Source organism: Xenopus laevis, chromosome 4S (assembly GCF_017654675.1).
Source record: "Xenopus laevis strain J_2021 chromosome 4S, Xenopus_laevis_v10.1, whole genome shotgun sequence".
In the NCBI taxonomy this organism is placed as follows: Eukaryota; Metazoa; Chordata; class Amphibia; order Anura; family Pipidae; genus Xenopus; species Xenopus laevis.
The window spans coordinates 9,417,227-9,435,587 of record NC_054378.1 but is presented as its reverse complement, the minus strand read 5'-3'; the positions used below and the strand labels follow the sequence as shown (position 1 = coordinate 9,435,587).

Below are 18,361 nucleotides of genomic sequence, written 5' to 3'. Positions count from 1 at the left end.
ACATCTGAAAGCCGTCCGTGCTCGTGAAGAGAGTTTTTTTAACTGTAAATGTAGGCAGGCTCTCATTTCCAGCATCGAATGTACAAGTTCAATTTGGTAAAGGCGTATAAAAATGACTTTTACATGTACAGCGTTTCCTGGATATAAAGTAAACAAAGCTTGTGACTGCTGGGAGGGGACCCTAGAGGTATAAGGGGCCCAGTGGGGCTACTGATATGCAGTTTCAATATAAATTTATGAAGCAAAGAACCTAGTCTGGTTAGGGTGAGACGGGCTAAAAGGAGCCAAAGAGGCCTTCACAACAAAAACGTGCAGCGTAAGGCCTTCTGAAAACAGAACGTATTTATATGACTCATTCCATATACATAGCACTGCCTTAAAGGAATTGTTCAGTATAAAAATTAAAACTGGGTAAATAGGCTGTGCGATAAAAAAAATGTTTCTAATATGGTTAGTTAGGCAAAAATTTAATGTATAAAGGCTGGATATCTATCTATCTATCTATCTATCTATCTATCTATCTATCTATCTATCTATCTATCTATCTCTCTATCTATCTATCATCTATCTATCATCTATCTATCATCTATCTATCATCTATCTATCTATCTATCTATCTATCTATCTATCTATCTATCTATCTATCTATCTATCATCTATCATCTATCTATCTATCATCTATCTATCTATCTATCTATCTATCTATCTATCATCTATCTATCATCTATCTATCTATCTATCTATCTATCTATCTATCTATCTATCTATCTATCTATCTATCTATCTATCTATCTATCTATCTCTCTATCTCTCTATCTCTCTATCTCTCTATCTCTCTATCTCTCTATCTCTCTATCTCTCTATCTCTCTATCTCTCTATCTCTCTATCTCTCTATCTCTCTATCTCTCTATCTCTCTATCTCTCTATCTATCTTTCTGTCTGTCTAATCTATTTATCTTTCATAACTCTATGGGGCACATTTACCTAGGGTCGAATATCGAGGGTTAATTAACCCTCGATATTCGACCGTCGAAGTAAAAGATATTCGAAGTCGAAGGATTTACCGCTATTCCTATGATCGAAGGAATAATCGTTCGATCGATTCGAAGGCTTTTAATCCATCGATCTAAGGATATTCCTTCGATCAGAAAATTGTTAGGAAGCCTATGGGGACCTTCCCCATAGGCTAACATTGGCCTTGGTAGGTTTTAGGTGGCGAACTAGGGGGTCGAATAATTTTTTAAAGAGACAGTACTTCGACTATCGAATGGTCGAATAGTCAAACGTTTTTTAGTTAGAATCGTTCGATTCGAAGGTCATAGTCGAAGGTCGAAGTAGCCCATTCGATGGTTGAAGAAGCCATATTCGACCATTCGAAATTCGAACTATTTTTCCTCTATTCCTTCACTCGAACTAAGTAAATGGGCCCCTATATCTATCTATCTATCATCTATCCCTCCCTCCCTCTCCCTCTCTCCCCCCTCCCTCCCTCCCTCCCTCCCTCTCTCTCTTTCTCTCTCTCTCTCTCTCTCTCAATCTCTCTCTCTCTCTCTCTCTCTCTCTCTCTCTCTCTCTCTCTCTCTCTCTCTCTCTCTATCTATCTAAACTGTGTCTTTTTGTAATTGAGTCCCACAGAAGCTGTGCCCTATGCAACTGCCCTTCTCTACTTACCTCTAGTTCCGCCCCAATGAAAAGTAATACAGCGATACAAAAAATATATGTGATTATGTTTATGCTGCAATTAACAGTCCATCTGTTTGTCCCTTGCAGGCACCTTACCCTACGAATATAAAATAGTGATTGCCGGGAATCATGAACTGACTTTTGATAAAGAATTCATGGCTGACCTGGTGAAACAGGATTACTACCGATTCCCTTCCGTTTCCAAGTTGAAGCCTGAAGATTTTGATAATGTGCAAACAATGCTCACTAACAGTATTTACCTGCAAGATTCAGAAGTAACGGTGAAAGGGTTCCGAATATACGGTGCGCCATGGTAAGTCCACTGCATAGACATCTCTTTCTTGGCCCTGTGGCCCTTTGTGCTCAATCGTTTGTGTCTTCCACTCTGTGTTGACCAAGTGGACCACCCCAAAACCTGCATGGTAATGATGCGTGGGTCGAGTGGTTTCGGACTGGCCAGTTTCCTCCTGCAGTGGGTGGAGGTCCATATTCACTGCCAGCCCAGCTGCCCCCAGACCCTCCTTATATTGTCCCAACACAGTTTTGTAGTTTTGACTCATAGTTTTGACCCAAGCATCACTCCTGTGTGGGTCTGTTATGGAGAATACATAGCCTAGCCTGCCTATCTGCTGTTAAAGGGATACTGTCATGGGAAAACTTTTTTTTTTCAAAATGAATCAGTTAATAGTGCTGCTCCAGCAGAATTCTGCACTGAAATCCATTTTTTAAAAGAGCAAACAGATTTTTTATATTCAATTTTGAAATCTGACATGGGGCTAGACATATTTTCAATTTCCCAGCTGCCCCAAGTCATGTGACTTGTGCTCTGATAAACTTCAATCACTCTTTACTGCTGTACTGCAAGTTGGAGTGATATCACCCCCCCCCTTCCCCCCCAGCAGCCAAACCAAAGAACAATGGGAAGGTAACCGGATAACAGCTCCCTAACACAAGATAACAGCTGCCTGGTAGATCTAAGAACAACACTCAATAGTAAAAACCCATGTCCCACTGAGACTCCTTCAGTTACATTGAGAAGGAAAAACAGCAGCCTGCCAGAAAGCATTTCTCTCCTAAAGTGCAGGCACAAGTCACATGACTGGGGGCAGCTGGGAAATTGACAAAATGTCTAGCCTCATGTCAGATTTCAAAATTGAATTTAAAAAAATCTGTTTGCTCTTTTGAGAAATGGATTTCAGTGCAGAATTCTGCTGGAGTAGCACTATTAACTGGTGCGTTTTGAAAAAAAACGATGACAGGATCCCTTTAAACCCAAACAGAAACTAGTTTATTCTTTTAACCACAGCTTAATCTGAAACCTGCTTTGCTGGGCAGCCAGATATGACTGTGGTTGGGAAGAAGGAGGGTGCACTACTACTGGGTGTTAAAGAGCAGAACCTGCCTGAACCCAGGAATCTACCCCATTATGCATTTTTTGTGTTTTGAGCTATGCTTGTTGGAGATGAAAAGAATAAAGGACCAAAATGGACAAAAGTCTTTTTTTTTGTGTTTTTGTGAAATGTGCACTTTGTAAATTGCACCCTGAATGTTTTGCAACGGCAGCTCAATGTAATGGAGACCTATCGCTCTGTTTGAAGGAAAAGCCTATATTGTGAAACGCGACCGGCAAAGATTTCCCAGATATTATCCACTTGCTGTAGCGTTGGTTCAATAATTATTGTATAGAGTATGAGAAATGTGCATTCTACCCACAGGAGACAGTGCAATAATATTGTTAGTATGGATTTAATCAGTCCAGGACCCTGGGAGATTAATAAAGCTGAGTAGAAACCCAGTAGAATTCCAATATCCAGGTTAATAGATGGAGTGAGCAATGGTACATTAAGGGCTGGTCTATAGAACGTCGCTGTGTCTTCTATAATGAACTCCATAGTTCTACCAAGAACTAAAAATATTACCAACTAGCTAATTGCATCCTAGTTTAATTTTTGTAATTCTCTCCTTCATTACATTCTATTCGGGCTCCTTCCAGTCTGAATTAATGTCAATGCCCCTAGCAACCAGAAAGCAGATTCACGATTACTATTTTTTATTCAGTATTCTTTTTTTCATCTTACGGCCCACTCTCTGTGGCCCAGAATATAATAGAATTGCATAGTATAGCCTTTAAGTAGTCAGGGCAGCTTGCTTTGAGCCAGTTTGTTGTGTAGACCGGCATGGCAATTGCAACTGGAGTTCAGTAAAGACTTTATATTATATTATTTTTACGCATGACTCTCTTCATATGGAACCATTTGACTTGGGATCATCTTTAAGCTTCAGATAGTGATTTTCTTTGGATATTAAAATGGGTTTGGTGGAGCTTTTAAAGACTGGCCCTCGTGTCTCCTGATTCTTCTTGGAATAATGATAAAGATTTCAAATTTGTTGTACCCTAGTATATAAGGAGCTTACACTGAAAGGTGAGGCACATCTGTAGATGTTGGACTCATGTCCATTATCTCAGTTGGTCTCGTTTGTTCTTTTTAAGTCCTCTACTTTTAAATGCAAGGCTTTCCCCTAGATTGCTGGTAGAATTTGCTTCCATTCGTTTGGTACTCGTATTGGGTGATCAGTCAGGGTGGGTTGAGGTGCAGGGCAGTCAAAGTCAATCAAGTCCCATTTATGGACATTACTTTGTGCGTAGGGGATATTACGCGGCTAAAACAGGAAACGGCCTTGCCCAAACTGTTGCCAAAAAGTTGAAAGTTTGAAATTGTCAAAAATTTTATTTTATCTATGCTGTGCTGGGTCAATTCAAAGGGGCTCCCAAGGCAAGCCCCCACACTGGATCGACCCTCCATCAGGCTCTGCTCAGCAGTTATCCGGACTAGAGGAATGTCGGCAGAAGAAATATGCCTACTGTACCTCCCAAAAGTCCAGTTTTTCACGGGACAGTCCCGATTTTGACAGCTCAACCTAGGACCGGAACTAGGGGTAGGCAGGAGAGGCACCTGCCTAGGGTGCAACGAAAGGGGGGCAATGGGCAGGTACCTGTCTTTTGCCTACCCCTAGTCCATGTTTGCTGCTTTCCCCTCCCTCTCCCTTCCCCCCTGGTGCTCTCCCTTTGTGTTTTTTCCCCTCCCCTCTGACAATCTCCCCTCCGTGGCACTTTCCCCTTCCTCTTCCCTTCCCTCTGGCACTCTCCCCTTCGGCTTTTTCCCCTTGTTCTCCCCTCCCTCTGGCAATCTCCCCTGCCCTCGTACACAAAGCATGTGTGCACACACTCGGGGTGAGCATACACGGAAGGGGCCCGGCACTGGCTCAACCCGCAGTCCCGGGTTTGTTACTGAAATGTCCCGACTTTCTCTTTGATCCCCTGCACTGAACAGCCAGAAAAACATAGAAAGTTTCTAAAACTTAATTGGCTTTTGGCTCTATGTTTTGCAATGTTAGGTGCGACTTTGATATCGAGTTTAAATATTTAGTCATGTTCACATGCTTTTGGGGCATATAGTGGATCTCTGGCAGGCAGCAGGCAAGCAATTAAAAACCAGATGATTTTTTTCTATGTTTTTTGTGTTTTATATAAGTGCTATGCATTGTATTCTTCTCAAATTGACAATATACCTTTAAAGTGTAACGTGAACATATTTCCCAGGCATAAAGAGAGAGAGATTGAGTTCAGTCTCCAGCAATGTAGGCAATGTTCTACACCCACAAGTAGAACAAAAGGCCTATAAAATTAAAGATCCAATTAAACAGGCACTTAAACTCTGGGAGGAATTGCACAGAAATTTACCTTTGTTTGGGCTAAAGTTCAATGTGACCAAATAATGCTTTGCCAAATGTAATTTTACTCTCCGACATACTGAGCCAAGTGCCCTGCCTTCCCTTTGACACCGGCCACATCCCACTGCTTTCTATTAACCCTTTTTACCAACTTTTCACCATGAGGCAAATGAGCATGAAACTGCTTTACATGGTTTAATGCAATGCTGCAGATATTTGCAATGGAAATTCCAGCAACGTTGCTTCCAATTTAAAAATGTTCAGTTGCCGTTGTATGTTTCTTGAGGAGCCAGTCTGGAGTTGGGGTTTGCGACATTTCTGGTTCTGCGTCAAAATTACACTTGTACGTTATAAGGTAGAGTCCTGTTCCAGGTTTGGGGTACCCGAAGAGCAGTCAGGATTTGAGTGAAAAAGCCCTGAAGTCTCCATGGAAGTCTCCAGCAAGAATTTCAGTAGGAAGCTGGTTGACTATGTCCAGGCCCAGGTTGGCAATCTGTGGGTTCTGGCAAATGCCAGATGGGCTGCTGTAAGATGCCATAGACACAATTTATTGGCGAGCGATACCGCTCCGACTCACATTGTGTTCTTTAAAATACAGGCAGCCCGTGGATGTATCAATAGGTACTGTATTCCCTCTGCAACCCACCGCGCTCGCAGGAAGAGGAAGAAACGAATAGGACCAAACAGCCCTCCACCAGTCCAATAAATTGTGACTAGCAAGAGGAAGAAATTACATTTCTGCACACCAGAGAGCTTTAAAATCCAGAAACGTTATTGGTCCATGTTAAAAGGAACACATCTCGTCTAGCTTGACGCGTTTCAGGCGCCCTTTATCATAAGCACTGTTCCTTCTATGCTTCTGATTAAGGGCACCTGCGCCCAAAATGGGTCAAGCACTCTGATGTGCAGAAATTTCATTTCTTCCTCTTGCTAGTCACAATTTATTGGACTGGTGGAGGGCTGTTTGGGCCTCTGTACTTGAAATGCCCTAGTTTGAATCCCAGCTACGTCTCTTCTTTGGAACAGTTTGGGTAGGAGATAGCCTTGTGAGGAAATGCTGTGCACATTAAGGTGGCCCGCAGTGGGGAACATGAAATGACTGCCACTTTAAAGGGCACCTGTTGGGCTAAAATGTTATCCCCAACCAAAGGTGCGGACTAATAGAGCCTGCACTCTATTAGAGGTAACAGTATTTTTTTTTTCCCCAAAAAGATGCCCCCCACCATCGCTAGGACACTTACACCGGGAGGGAGCTCCTGGTGCGAGCGGCCATGTCAGTCAAATCGCACAAATGCGCTTCTGAATTCACGCTCATGCGCATATTGAGCAGATTGCAGCTCATATCTGTGCCCCAACATAGACGCTTGTATTGGTATCTTAGCACTGGCGGGGGCAATTTTTTAAGAAAAAACTACTGTTGCCTCCAACCTTTTGGTTGGGGATAACATTTGTGCCCAACAGGTAACCTTTAAGTGTGGCAGTTGCTTCACGGTTCTCCTACGTCAATAGGGGCATCAAACGAAGACGATGGGAGCATTTGCCACAAGTATGAGGAGTGTTTTTGGAGGCAAGTACTTTTAATAGCATCAATACATGCAACAATTGCGTCCATTTTAGCGAGACGGCACTTTCGGCTGTATTCTTATACCTCTGTTGCAGGGACTGAAGTGCATTGATCATAGCTACTCAAATGTGTTGGTGCTAGGGATGCACCGAATCCACTATTTTGGATTTGACTGAATCCTTTGCGGAAGATTCGGTCGAATACCAAACTGAATCCTAATTTGCATATGCAAATTAGGGGTGGGAAGGGTAAAAAATTTTTACTTCCTTGTTTTGTGTAACCAAAAGTCATGCGATTTTCCTCCCTGCCCCTAATTTGCATATGCAAATTCTGATTTGGTTCGGCCAGGCAGAAGGATTCGGGTGAATCTGAATCCTGCTGAAAAAGGCAGAATCCTGGCCGATTCCCGAACCGGATCCTGGATTCAGTGCATCCCGAGTTGGTGCTATATGAATAATAGCTTAATTGTCCAATAAGAAAGCTCTGCACCTTGTGAGACATCTCTCCTGGTCTATAGTGCATACAGGTATGGAATCCAGAATGCTCAGGACCTCGAGTTTTCAGGATAAGGGGTCTTTCTGTAATCTGGATCTCCATACTTTAGGGCTGCTTAAAGATAATTTAAATATGAATTAATCCCAATAGGATTGTTTGGCTTCCAATAAGGATTAATTATAATTTAGTACAAAGTACTGATTTACTATTGCAGAGAAAAAGAACATTTTTAATTATTTGATTAAAATGGAGTCTATGGGAGATAGCCTTCCTGTAATTCGGAGCATTTTGGATAATGGGTTTCTGGATAACGGATCCAATAGCTCTGTCTGTTGCTATATATATATATATCATAGAATCCGTGCCATAAAGCAAGACGGTAACAGAACATGTGCCAGCATTCATTTATTTGCATGAAAATGGAAATAGACACCTTTAAATAAAATTTAGCACAACACTGCTCCTTTAATAAACTATCCTCCAGCCGACACATACGGTTAATGGTCGAAAGTATAATTTTGGGCTGTAGGAATAAAATAAAAGGTTACTGAGGGGGGAGGGGGAACCCAAGCCGATTGTACGTTATTGCACCAATTTGTGGAAATTACATGTGCCAAGTGCTCCTTATCTTGGGTCAATCTTTGTTTGACTTGCTTAGATACTAATTATAGAAATAAAAGCCTTGCCATTCAAAGGGCCCTTTTCAAGTGGGGCGAATGATTGTGTTTGTCCCGTCTGCCTCCGCGAGTATTAAATGCCTGATCCACCGCCCCAATTGCCGTGCCTGGATACAGAATAAATACACTCTCGTTGAGTTATTGGCAAAAAAGGCTTTTAAGACATTTCAGAGCCATTCTTAAATAGAATGGAGCAGTTACTGGAGGCCGGGGAAGACGTAAGGACTTTTAGTGGTTCAATGCACCTTTAACTGTTTGTTGGAGGGGGTTAAAAGCAAAGGGGTTTTAGTCAACGCACTTGTTATAAAGTGGCTATACGTATAAAGATCCAGTTTGAGCGAATGAGAGCACATTTACCTGATTTGGCCCTAAAATGTGGCCAAATGTTCAACCATCAGGCCAATAGGGATTCCGGGAAGTGATGGGCGAATTTTGAATTCAAACGTTTTCGCAAAAAAAATCGAGCAATTAGAACGTTTTCACAAAAAAAAAAATCAAACAATTCGCAAAAAAGTTGAGCAATTTGAACGCTTTCACAGAAAAAAATCGTGCAATAAGAAATGTTTTCACGAAAAAAAAGTGAACATCGGAAATAGACGCCGGCAAATTTATCTGCCTGTGCTTGAATGGCTGCCCCCATGGCTACACAGCAGCTTGTTTATATAAACTATAGTAGTACTTATCTGTTATCTACTGTGTATCCTGTGCTTGAATGGCTGCCCCCATGGCTACACAGCAGCTTGTTTATATAAACTATAGTAGTACTTATCTGTTATCTACTGTGTATCCTGTGCTTGAATGGCTGCCCCCATGGCTACACAGCAGCTTGTTAATATAAACTATAGTAGTACTTATCTGTTATCTACTGTGTACCCTGTGCTTGAATGACTGCCCCCATGACTACACAGCAGCTTGTTTATATAAACTATAGTAGTACTTATCTGTTATCTACTGTGTATCCTGTGCTTCAATGCCTTCCCCCCATGGCTACACAGCAGCTTGTTTATATAAACTATAGTAGTACTTATCTGTTATCTGCTGTGTATCCTGTGCTTGAATGGCTGCCCCCATGGCTACACAGCAGCTTGTTTATATAAACTATAGTAGTACTTATCTGTTATCTACTGTGTATCCTGTGCTTGAATGCCTTCCCCCCATGGCTACACAGCAGCTTGTTTATATAAACTATAGTAGTACTTATCTGTTATCTACTGTGTATCCTGTGCTTGAATGGCTGCCCCCATGACTACACAGCAGCTTGTTTATATAAACTATAGTAGTACTTATCTGTTATCTACTGTGTATCCTGTGCTTCAATGCCTTCCCCCCATGGCTACACAGCAGCTTGTTTATATAAACTATAGTAGTACTTATCTGTTATCTGATGTGTATCCTGTGCTTGAATGGCTGCCCCCATGGCTACACAGCAGCTTGTTTATATAAACTATAGTAGTACTTATCTGTTATCTACTGTGTATCCTGTGCTTGAATGCCTTCCCCCCATGGCTACACAGCAGCTTGTTTATATAAACTATAGTAGTACTTATCTGTTATCTACTGTGTATCCTGTGCTTGAATGGCTGCCCCCATGGCTACACAGCAGCTTGTTTATATAAACTATAGTAGTACTTATCTGTTATCTACTGTGTATCCTGTGCTTGAATGGCTGCCCACGTGGCTACACATCAGCTTGTTTATATAAACTATAGTAGTACTTATCTGTTATCTACTGTGTATCCTGTGCTTGAATGGCTGCCCACGTGGCTACACAGCAGCTTGTTTATATAAACTATAGTAGCACTTATCTGTTATCTACTGTGTATCCTGTGCTTGAATGGCTGCCCCCATGGCTACACAGCAGCTTGTTTATATAAACTATAGTAGTGTTTGTGAAGCAAACACACCAGTCTTACCAGTGCAGGGCAACACTACATTATATTCTCATTTTCATTCCATTCCATTAAAACACTTTCATTTTTTGGTGGTACTGTTCCTTTATTCCTTATTGGAGGCAAACCACCCTATTGGGTTATCTGGAAAACCCCAGGTCCCAAGCATTCTGGATAACAGGTCTGATATCTGTAATATATAAATGTATTTCTCAGTTTAGCACCTGCGTGTATATATTTTTTTGTTGGGTTATTTCAAAAGTGACTAGTGTACTAGTTTTTTTTTTTGCCCACAGTGTATGCGTGTGAATATGATAGATTGTAAGCTCTATGGGGACAGGGACTGATGTATAGTGATCTCTGTACAATGTTTGGAGTTTGTTGGTTCTATATAAATAAAATACGAGTAATGAGAATAAGAGAGAATAAGGCACTTAGTGCCAGAGAGAGAGAGAGAGAATTGTAATGTTTGGGTTTGGGCTTTAGCTGACAGGGATTGGTTGCCAGTGGCTCGCAGCTAAGACAGGGAATTGGTTAATTAGCTTTTAAATGTTAAAACCCTTCCTTGTTTATTTACTCCTGAGAACGGAGCTGGAACCCTTCTCCTGTGCAGCCAAAGCCCCTGCTCATATAATAAGGATTATACAGCTCAGCTACGTGTTCACATGGGCTTATTGTAAACTGGGCCGTAAGAAGGAGCCGTCGTCTTTGCCCTTGTTGTTGTGTTGCCAAGTTCTGTATAACAAAGGGTTTATGGGCAGCAGCACCTGCTGTAAGATATTTGCTCCCTCACCTAAATATTCTGTGCCCTACGACTTGTTTTACTTACATTCTACTCCTTTGCTTGGGTGAACAAGTCGCCTGACTGCAGCGCTGCAAAGTAACAGAATGAAGGACCACTTTATCATACAGAGGCAGAGGAGACATAAGTCGGTCCCCATATTCTATTCTACATTGTACGATCCCTGGCTTAATATATATATATATATATATATATATATATATATATATATATATATATATATATATATATATATATATAGAATATTATATGGAATTATATTCTCCTGTTGTAAAATATGAGGATATCATACCTCCCAACATTTGAAAAAAGGAAAGAGGGACAAAATTTGTGCAGTGAGCAGTGCGGCAATTTTTTAGACACGCCCAATTTATGGCCACACCCCCTAATTAGGTCAAGCTCTTCTCCTGCTCTCCCCCCCCCCGCGACCTAGCACTTCCAGCACCTAAATTTATAGACTCGAGGCCACCCCTGCCCCGCCCCTTTTGTGACGTCACTGCGGGCCAGGGTTTGGGCGCGGGTCGAGAATTTCTTGACCTGCACATCACTTCTGCTTATGTTAAATAGTTACAATTGTTTCTTTGCATATCTTAAATTGTTACAAAGGTATCCAAGTGCAGCTGGTGGTTGTTCTGTGCTCTCTGCCAAAAAGGCTCTTATTTTAATTAAGTTAGAAACTTTGTATCTTTTTCTTGAGTCAGTGCAGGAGACCAAAGAGAAAGTCGGGACATTTTAATAAGAAACCCGGGACTGCGGGCTGTCAAAATTGGGTCTGTCCCGCAGAAAACGGGACAGTTAGGAGGTATGGGTTATTAGAGTTCCACACCCTGTATAAAAGCACTCGGCCCTATGCTTTTATATGGTCACTGACTTCCTTAGAGACTTATATTATGTTTATAAAGGTATGGGACCTGTTATCCAGAATGCTTGGGATCTGGGCATTTCCGGATAAAAAAGGAGTCTCCGTAATCTGGATTTCTGTACATTAAGGGGTTGATTAAGCAAGGTTCAAATTTTAATTTTTGCTACGATTCAAGTTTTTTTGCCCAAAAACCCGCCAATTCGAATGATATTTTCAAAAACTCAAATGTCTAATTAATTAAGCCAAAAAAAAGGTGAAAATTTAAATGTAAAAAATCGGCATCTGAAGGTGAGAATTAAATTCTGTGTATGCGGATTCCTCCTGGGAGTCCTTTTGACTTAGAATAGATCCGCTATTCTAATCCAGAATCCACTATATTTAAATTTGGCTGAACCCCCAAATCCTTTGGTTCGGGAATCTGCCTTTTTCAGCAGGCCAACGATTCGGCCAAATCGTTCTGCTAGGCCGAACCGAATCCAAATCCTTATTAGGATTTGGTTCGTTGTTCGGTTGAATCTTTATACCGAACTGAATCTGAATCCTAATTTGCATATGCTAATTATTATGCAAATATTTGCATATGCAAATTAGGGGTGGGAAGAGGAAAACTGTTTTTACTTCATTGTAATCATGCATTTCCCTCCCCACCCCTAATTTGCATATGCAAATTAGGATTTGGATTCGGTTCGGCCGAGTAGAAGGATTCGGCCGAATCAGAATCCTGCTGAAAATGGCCGAATCCTGGATTTGATGTATACCTAGAATAAATGGATTCGGTTTTCAAGCTAATTTGGTCATATCACTTTGACCTTGAGGAAGACCCATCCCATTGGTTATTTGAGCAGTTCTTTGTTTTTCTGTGCTGTGAAGCGATATCTCGATGCTTTCGCAATGGTAACGACCTTTTATACCCGTAAGTTCTTCTGTCCTATGTTCCCAAGTTTATAAAAACTCAGTGATTTCTTTGTTCTGTTCTTAAGATGGCCATAGACGCAAAGATCAAGTCGTACGAATAGGAGATTTGTTCGTTTTTCGGCCCTTGTATTAAGCCTATAAACTCTAAAACATTTGAGGTATTCGAGTTTTTTTTCACGGTGGTATTCAATCGAGTTTTTTTACATTCATGTTTTTTTTTCATAAATAAGCAAACATTTGAGTTTTTTTTAAAATTGTGAGCTTATTTGAAGTAGCACCTCTCAAATTCGAACTTTGATAAATAGGCCTCACCATCTGCTAAAAAAATCATTTCAAAATGAAATAAACCGATTAGATTGCTTTGCCTCCAATAGGATTAATTAGACGTATCAGAATGCTTGGGACCCTGGGTTTTCCTGATGACGGATCTTTCTGTAATTTGGAGCTTCATACCAGTTTCTCTTTTTCTTTTTTTGCTTCCTTTTTCCTCCCATAATCCTCCCATTATGTTACAATTCCCTTACAACAGAGGTTTCCAACTCCTTGGGGTCAAGATCTCCTTTTGCAGTCCGGTATTTATTCACGTCCCTCTTAACTGCAGGTTATAAATCTACAGGTATGGCATCCTTTATCCAGAAAGCTCTGAATGACGGGAAGGCTATAGGCTCCATTTAATCCAAATAATCCAGATTTTTTAAAAACAATTAAATTTTTCTCTGTACAGGTATGAGACCTGTTATCCAGAATCCTCGGGACCTGGGGTTTTCTGGATAACGGATCTTTCTGTAATTTAGATCTTTATATCTTAAGTCTGCTAGAAAATGATATAAACATTAGATAAACCCAATAGGCTGGTTTTGCCTCCAATAAGGATTAATTATATCTTAGTTGGGATCAAGTACAAGCTACTGTTTTATTATTACAGAGAAAAACAAAATCATGTTTAAAAAATGTTGATTATTTGGATAAAATGGAGTCTATGGGAGGCAGCCTTTCCGTAACTTTCTGGATATCGGATTTCCAGATAACGGTTCCCATACCTTTATATCTTCATTGGGATCGATTACAAGGTACAGTTCAATTGTTACAGAGAAAAAGGGAAATCATTTAAAAAAAAAAAAAAATCAATTATTTGTTTAAAACCGAGTCTATAGGAGATGGCCTTCCCGTAATTCAGAGCTTTCTGGATAACGGGTTTCTGGACCTGGATCCCATACCTGTATTTTTGCAATATATGAGTATTGAAACTCATAGTTTTCATTATTGCATGATTTTTTTGCCCCTACTAGGATTAACTAGCAGACAGACAGAGATAAGAAAGTAAGGATGCACCGACTCCAGGATTCGGTTTGGGATTCGGCCTTTTTCAGCAGGATTCGGATTCGACCGAATCCTTCTTCTCGGCCGAACCGAATCCTAATTAGCATATGCAAATTAGGGATGCACAGGATTCAGCCTTTTTCAGCAGGATTCGGATTCAGTCGAATCCTTCTGCCCAGCCGAACCAAATCCTAATTTGAATATGTAAATTAGGGGCAGGAAGGGAAATGCCGTGACTTTTTGTCACAAAACAAGGAAGTAAAAAACATGTTTTCCCCTTCCTTCCCCTAATTTGCATATGCAAATTCGGATTCGGTTCGGTATTCGGCCGGATCTCTCGTGAAGGATTCGGGGGTTCAGCCGAATCCAAAATAGTGGATTTGGTGCATCCCTAATGCAAATTAGGGGCAGTGAGGGAAATTGCGTGACTTTTTGTCACAAAACAAGGAAGTAAAAAATGTTTTCCCCTTCTCACCCTGATTTGCATATTCAAATTAGGATTCGGATTCAGTTCGGTATTTGGACGAATCTTTCGCAAAGGATTCAGCCGAATCCAAAATAGTGGATTCAGTGCATCCCTATAAAAATGGCTAACAAGGTGAAGGAACCAAAGAAAAATATGGAACAAATGAAACAGCTGCTTTGCATTATGGTAGGGTAAAATCATTGTCAGAGCAACGTGGCAGTTTCACTTACCCTTTAAATGATATCATTTATATTCCCTGCACTGCCGCCTGGAGATACTTATGACGGATTAGTCTGAGATTTAGGGCAAAGAAAGCTTTGCAGAGGCAGACAAACAAAACCACTGAACTTTTGAAATGTGAAAATGTGGCAAAAATAATTCATAATAATAATTTAAAAAGAAATTGAATGAATAAGGAAGGGGATAACGAATGTCCGGGATCTCCCAGGCTGCTGTCAGAACTCTCCTAAGACAAATCAAATGAACCGGGGGTTGGGAGTGGGGGAGAGAGAAGAGACGTTAATGAAAACGAGATGCAAATGAGATGCAGATTAGCATAATTAGACTCGTTCCCTGTGTGATTCTTCCTTTCAAAATGAATACCTAGTACCGTGTCACATTATGCGGCTCCTGCCTGAGCGTGAGTATTTAGAGGTGCTAATGGCGACAGAGAGCTTTGCACCTTTTATAAAGGAACGTTTACACATCGATTCATGAATATCCAGTGTATTATGCAGTGTTTGAGAAGTTAGTATTTCCCTGATCTGTTCATTGCCATCAGAACCTCCATCAAACTGAATGGTGCTCAGACCTGGGGAATAAAAACCCTGTGTGGGAGCTGCTATACTGTTTTTTATTACATCTTAAAGGAGATATTCACCTTTAAATGAACTTTTAGTATGATGTAGAGATATCCTGAGACAATTTGCAATTGGTTTTCATTTTCTTATTATTTGTGGTTTTTGAGTTATTTAGCTTTTTATTCAGCAGCTCTCCGGTTTGCAATTTCAGCTCTCTGGTTGCTAAGGTCCGAATTCCCCTAGTAACCAGGCATTGGTCTGAATAAGTGGCTGGACTTTTAACAGGAGAGGCCTGAATAGTAAGATGAGTAATACAAAGTAACAATTCATTTGTAGCCTTACAGAGCAATTGTTTTTAGATGGGGTCAGTGACCCCCCCAATCGAAAGCTGGAAAGAGTCAGAAGAAAAAAGGCAAATAATTCAAAAACTATAAAAAAGAAAAAAGGAAGGTCAATTGAAAGTTGCTTCGAATTGGCAATTTTATTACATACTAAAAGGTGAACCAACCATTTACTTACAGCTTTATTTAAATTTACCAACCATTTAAATTTCTCAAACCTTTTAAAATGAGAGATCCAGTGGCGTAACTACTCTAGTGTTTGCCGGGCCCCCCTTCAAAAAAAACCTTCAGAGGGGCCCGGCACACTCCTATCCTCTCGAATACTTCCCGTCCCGCCCATGTCCCGCCCTGACTCTGCCCATGTCCCGCCCTGACTCTGCCCATGTCCCGCCCTGACTCTGCCCATGTCCCGTCCTGACTCTGCCCATGTTCTTCCCTGACTCTGCCCATGTCCCGACCTGACTCTGCCCATGTCCTGCCCTGACTCTGCCCATGTCCCACCCTGACTCTGCCCATGTCCCGCCCTGACTCTGCCCATGTCCCGTCCTGACTCTGCCCATGTCCCGCCCTGACTCTGCCCATGTCCCGTCCTGACTCTGCCCATGTCCCGTCCTGACTCTGCCCATGTCCCGCCCTGACTCTGCCCATGTCCCACCCTGACTCTGCCCATGTCCTGCCCTTACTCTGCCCATGTCCTGCCCTGGCTCTGCCCATGTCCCGTCCTGACTCTGCCCATGTCCCGTCCTGACTCTGCCCATGTCCTGCCCCTGCCCATGTCCTGCCCTGACTGCCCATGTCCCACCCTGACTCTGCCCATGTCCGCCCGACTCTGCCCATGTCCTGCCCTGACTGCCCATGTCACGCCCTGACTCTGCCCATGTCCCGCTCTTACTGTCCATGTCCCTCCCTAACTCTGCCCATGTCCGTCCGACTGCCCATGTCCCGCCCTTATTCCGCCCAGACTCCCCCCACCCCCACTTGCATCCCCTTCCTTGACGGTAAGAGAACGGCTGGCAATGAGGGGTTTTCTTATTAGCTATAGAGGAAGCAAACCCCTCAGTCCGGACCCCCCTGTTCCCCGGGCCCCCTGTGACTTTGGGGACTGCTTCCTCTACAGTTACACTACTGGAGGGATCCTCTCAATCTAAAATTTAGCCATATGCATATGCACATTAGTATTCGTTCGGTATTCGGCCGAATCTTTTGCAAAGGATTCGGCGGTTCGGAGGAATCCAAAATTAGGATTCGGTGCCTCCCTACATTTTATTATTGAGAAGAAAAACTAAAGGAAAGACTGAGCATCGACATGACACTCACGATAAATAAGGAAATCAAACAACCATCACAGTTACAAATCAATAGGAACAAGGGCTATGGCAAAACCGTAAAATCCCATCCACCATCGATTTCCCCATCAGCAGCGAAATCAGATGAAATGACACTTAAAAATAATTACAATTTAAATTGACATCATTTAAGTGAGGTCCCTGCGTTGTCTCCCCTGGGGATTCTGAGGCAGAGCAGAGTTTACGTATAACCAAAATTTATTAGGCACAGATTAATTGGTAAAATTAACAGAATTAACGTTACAAGCATGTATTCATTTATGCAAATGTGTCAGTAGGTGCCCTGATTGAGGCTCTAATTAACACTTCATCATTTTTTTCCCCCTTCCTCATCGTGTACTAAGATAAACCCTTTTTTATGGGCCTTAAAGGGGATCGGCACCCAAAAGCTGATCTTTTTTTTTGCATAATGCAATATATTCAAGGGGAAATACACCCCTTATTCAGCGTGAGTACAACGAATAAGGCTTAAAATACTTTTTGCCTATTGTTTTACCTGTGAAAAAATATATGTTTTTTGTTATTTCTTGCGCTAAACAGAGAGATTGAAGCTCCTCCATGTTTGGTCCTTACAAGGCAGCTAAAAAGGTTACAAGTGTGCAGATTAATGGATTTCTACGTATCTATGCGTAATTACCTACCTGGCAAGGACCAAACATGGAGGAGCTTTAATCTTGCTGTTTAGCACTGTTTAGAAATAAAAAACAAAATATTTTTGTCATTAAAATAATAGGAAGAAGTTTTGGCAGAAGACTATTAGAAACCCCCCATCTTGTGCTGCTTCCAATCTTCTCCCAAAAGGAGCATGTGCAGTTGAATGTGATCTGGACCTGAATTTTAAGCGGTTGTACACCTTTAAATTAAATTTTAGTACAGGTATGGAAACTGTTATCCAGAATGGTCGGCACCCAGGGCTTTCTGGATAACGGATCTTTCCTTAATTCGGACCTTTATACCTTAAGCCTACTAGAAAATCATATAAACATTAAATAAACCCAATAGGCTGGTTTTGCTTCCAATAAGGATTAAGTATATCTTAGTTGGGATCAAGTACAAGCGACTGTTTTACAATTTCAGAGAAAAAGGAAATTACTTTTAAAAATTTGGATTATTTGGATTAAATGGAGTCTATGGGGGATGGCCTTTCTGTAATAACGGATCACATACCTGTATGATGTAGAGAGGGATATTCTGAGACAATTTGCAGTTGGTTTCCTTTTTTTATTATTTGTGTTTTTTGTTATTTAGCTTTTTATTCAGCAGTTCTTCAGTTTGCATGTTCAGTAATCTAGTTGCTAGGGTCCAAATTACCCTAGCAAACAAGCAATGCTTTGAATACGAATAAGAGAGGGCCTGAATGGAAAGATGAGTAATAAAAAGTAGCTATAACAATAAATGTGTAGCCTTACAGAGCATTTGTTTTTTTAGATGGGGTCAGTGACCCCCATTTGAAAGCTGGAAAGAAAAA

The 18,361-nt window shown here is 41.3% G+C and overlaps 1 protein-coding gene across 2 annotated transcripts in view; it reads left to right on the top strand.

Annotated features, from left to right (window-relative positions):
• The window catches only part of mpped2.S (metallophosphoesterase domain containing 2 S homeolog), a 99,941-nt gene that overhangs the window by 33,342 nt on the left and 48,238 nt on the right, over positions 1-18,361 (top strand). For both annotated transcript variants that reach the window (XM_018259606.2, NM_001092752.1), the window contains 1 exon segment: positions 1,772-1,997. In XM_018259606.2, coding sequence (XP_018115095.1) covers positions 1,772-1,997 — 226 coding nt within the window.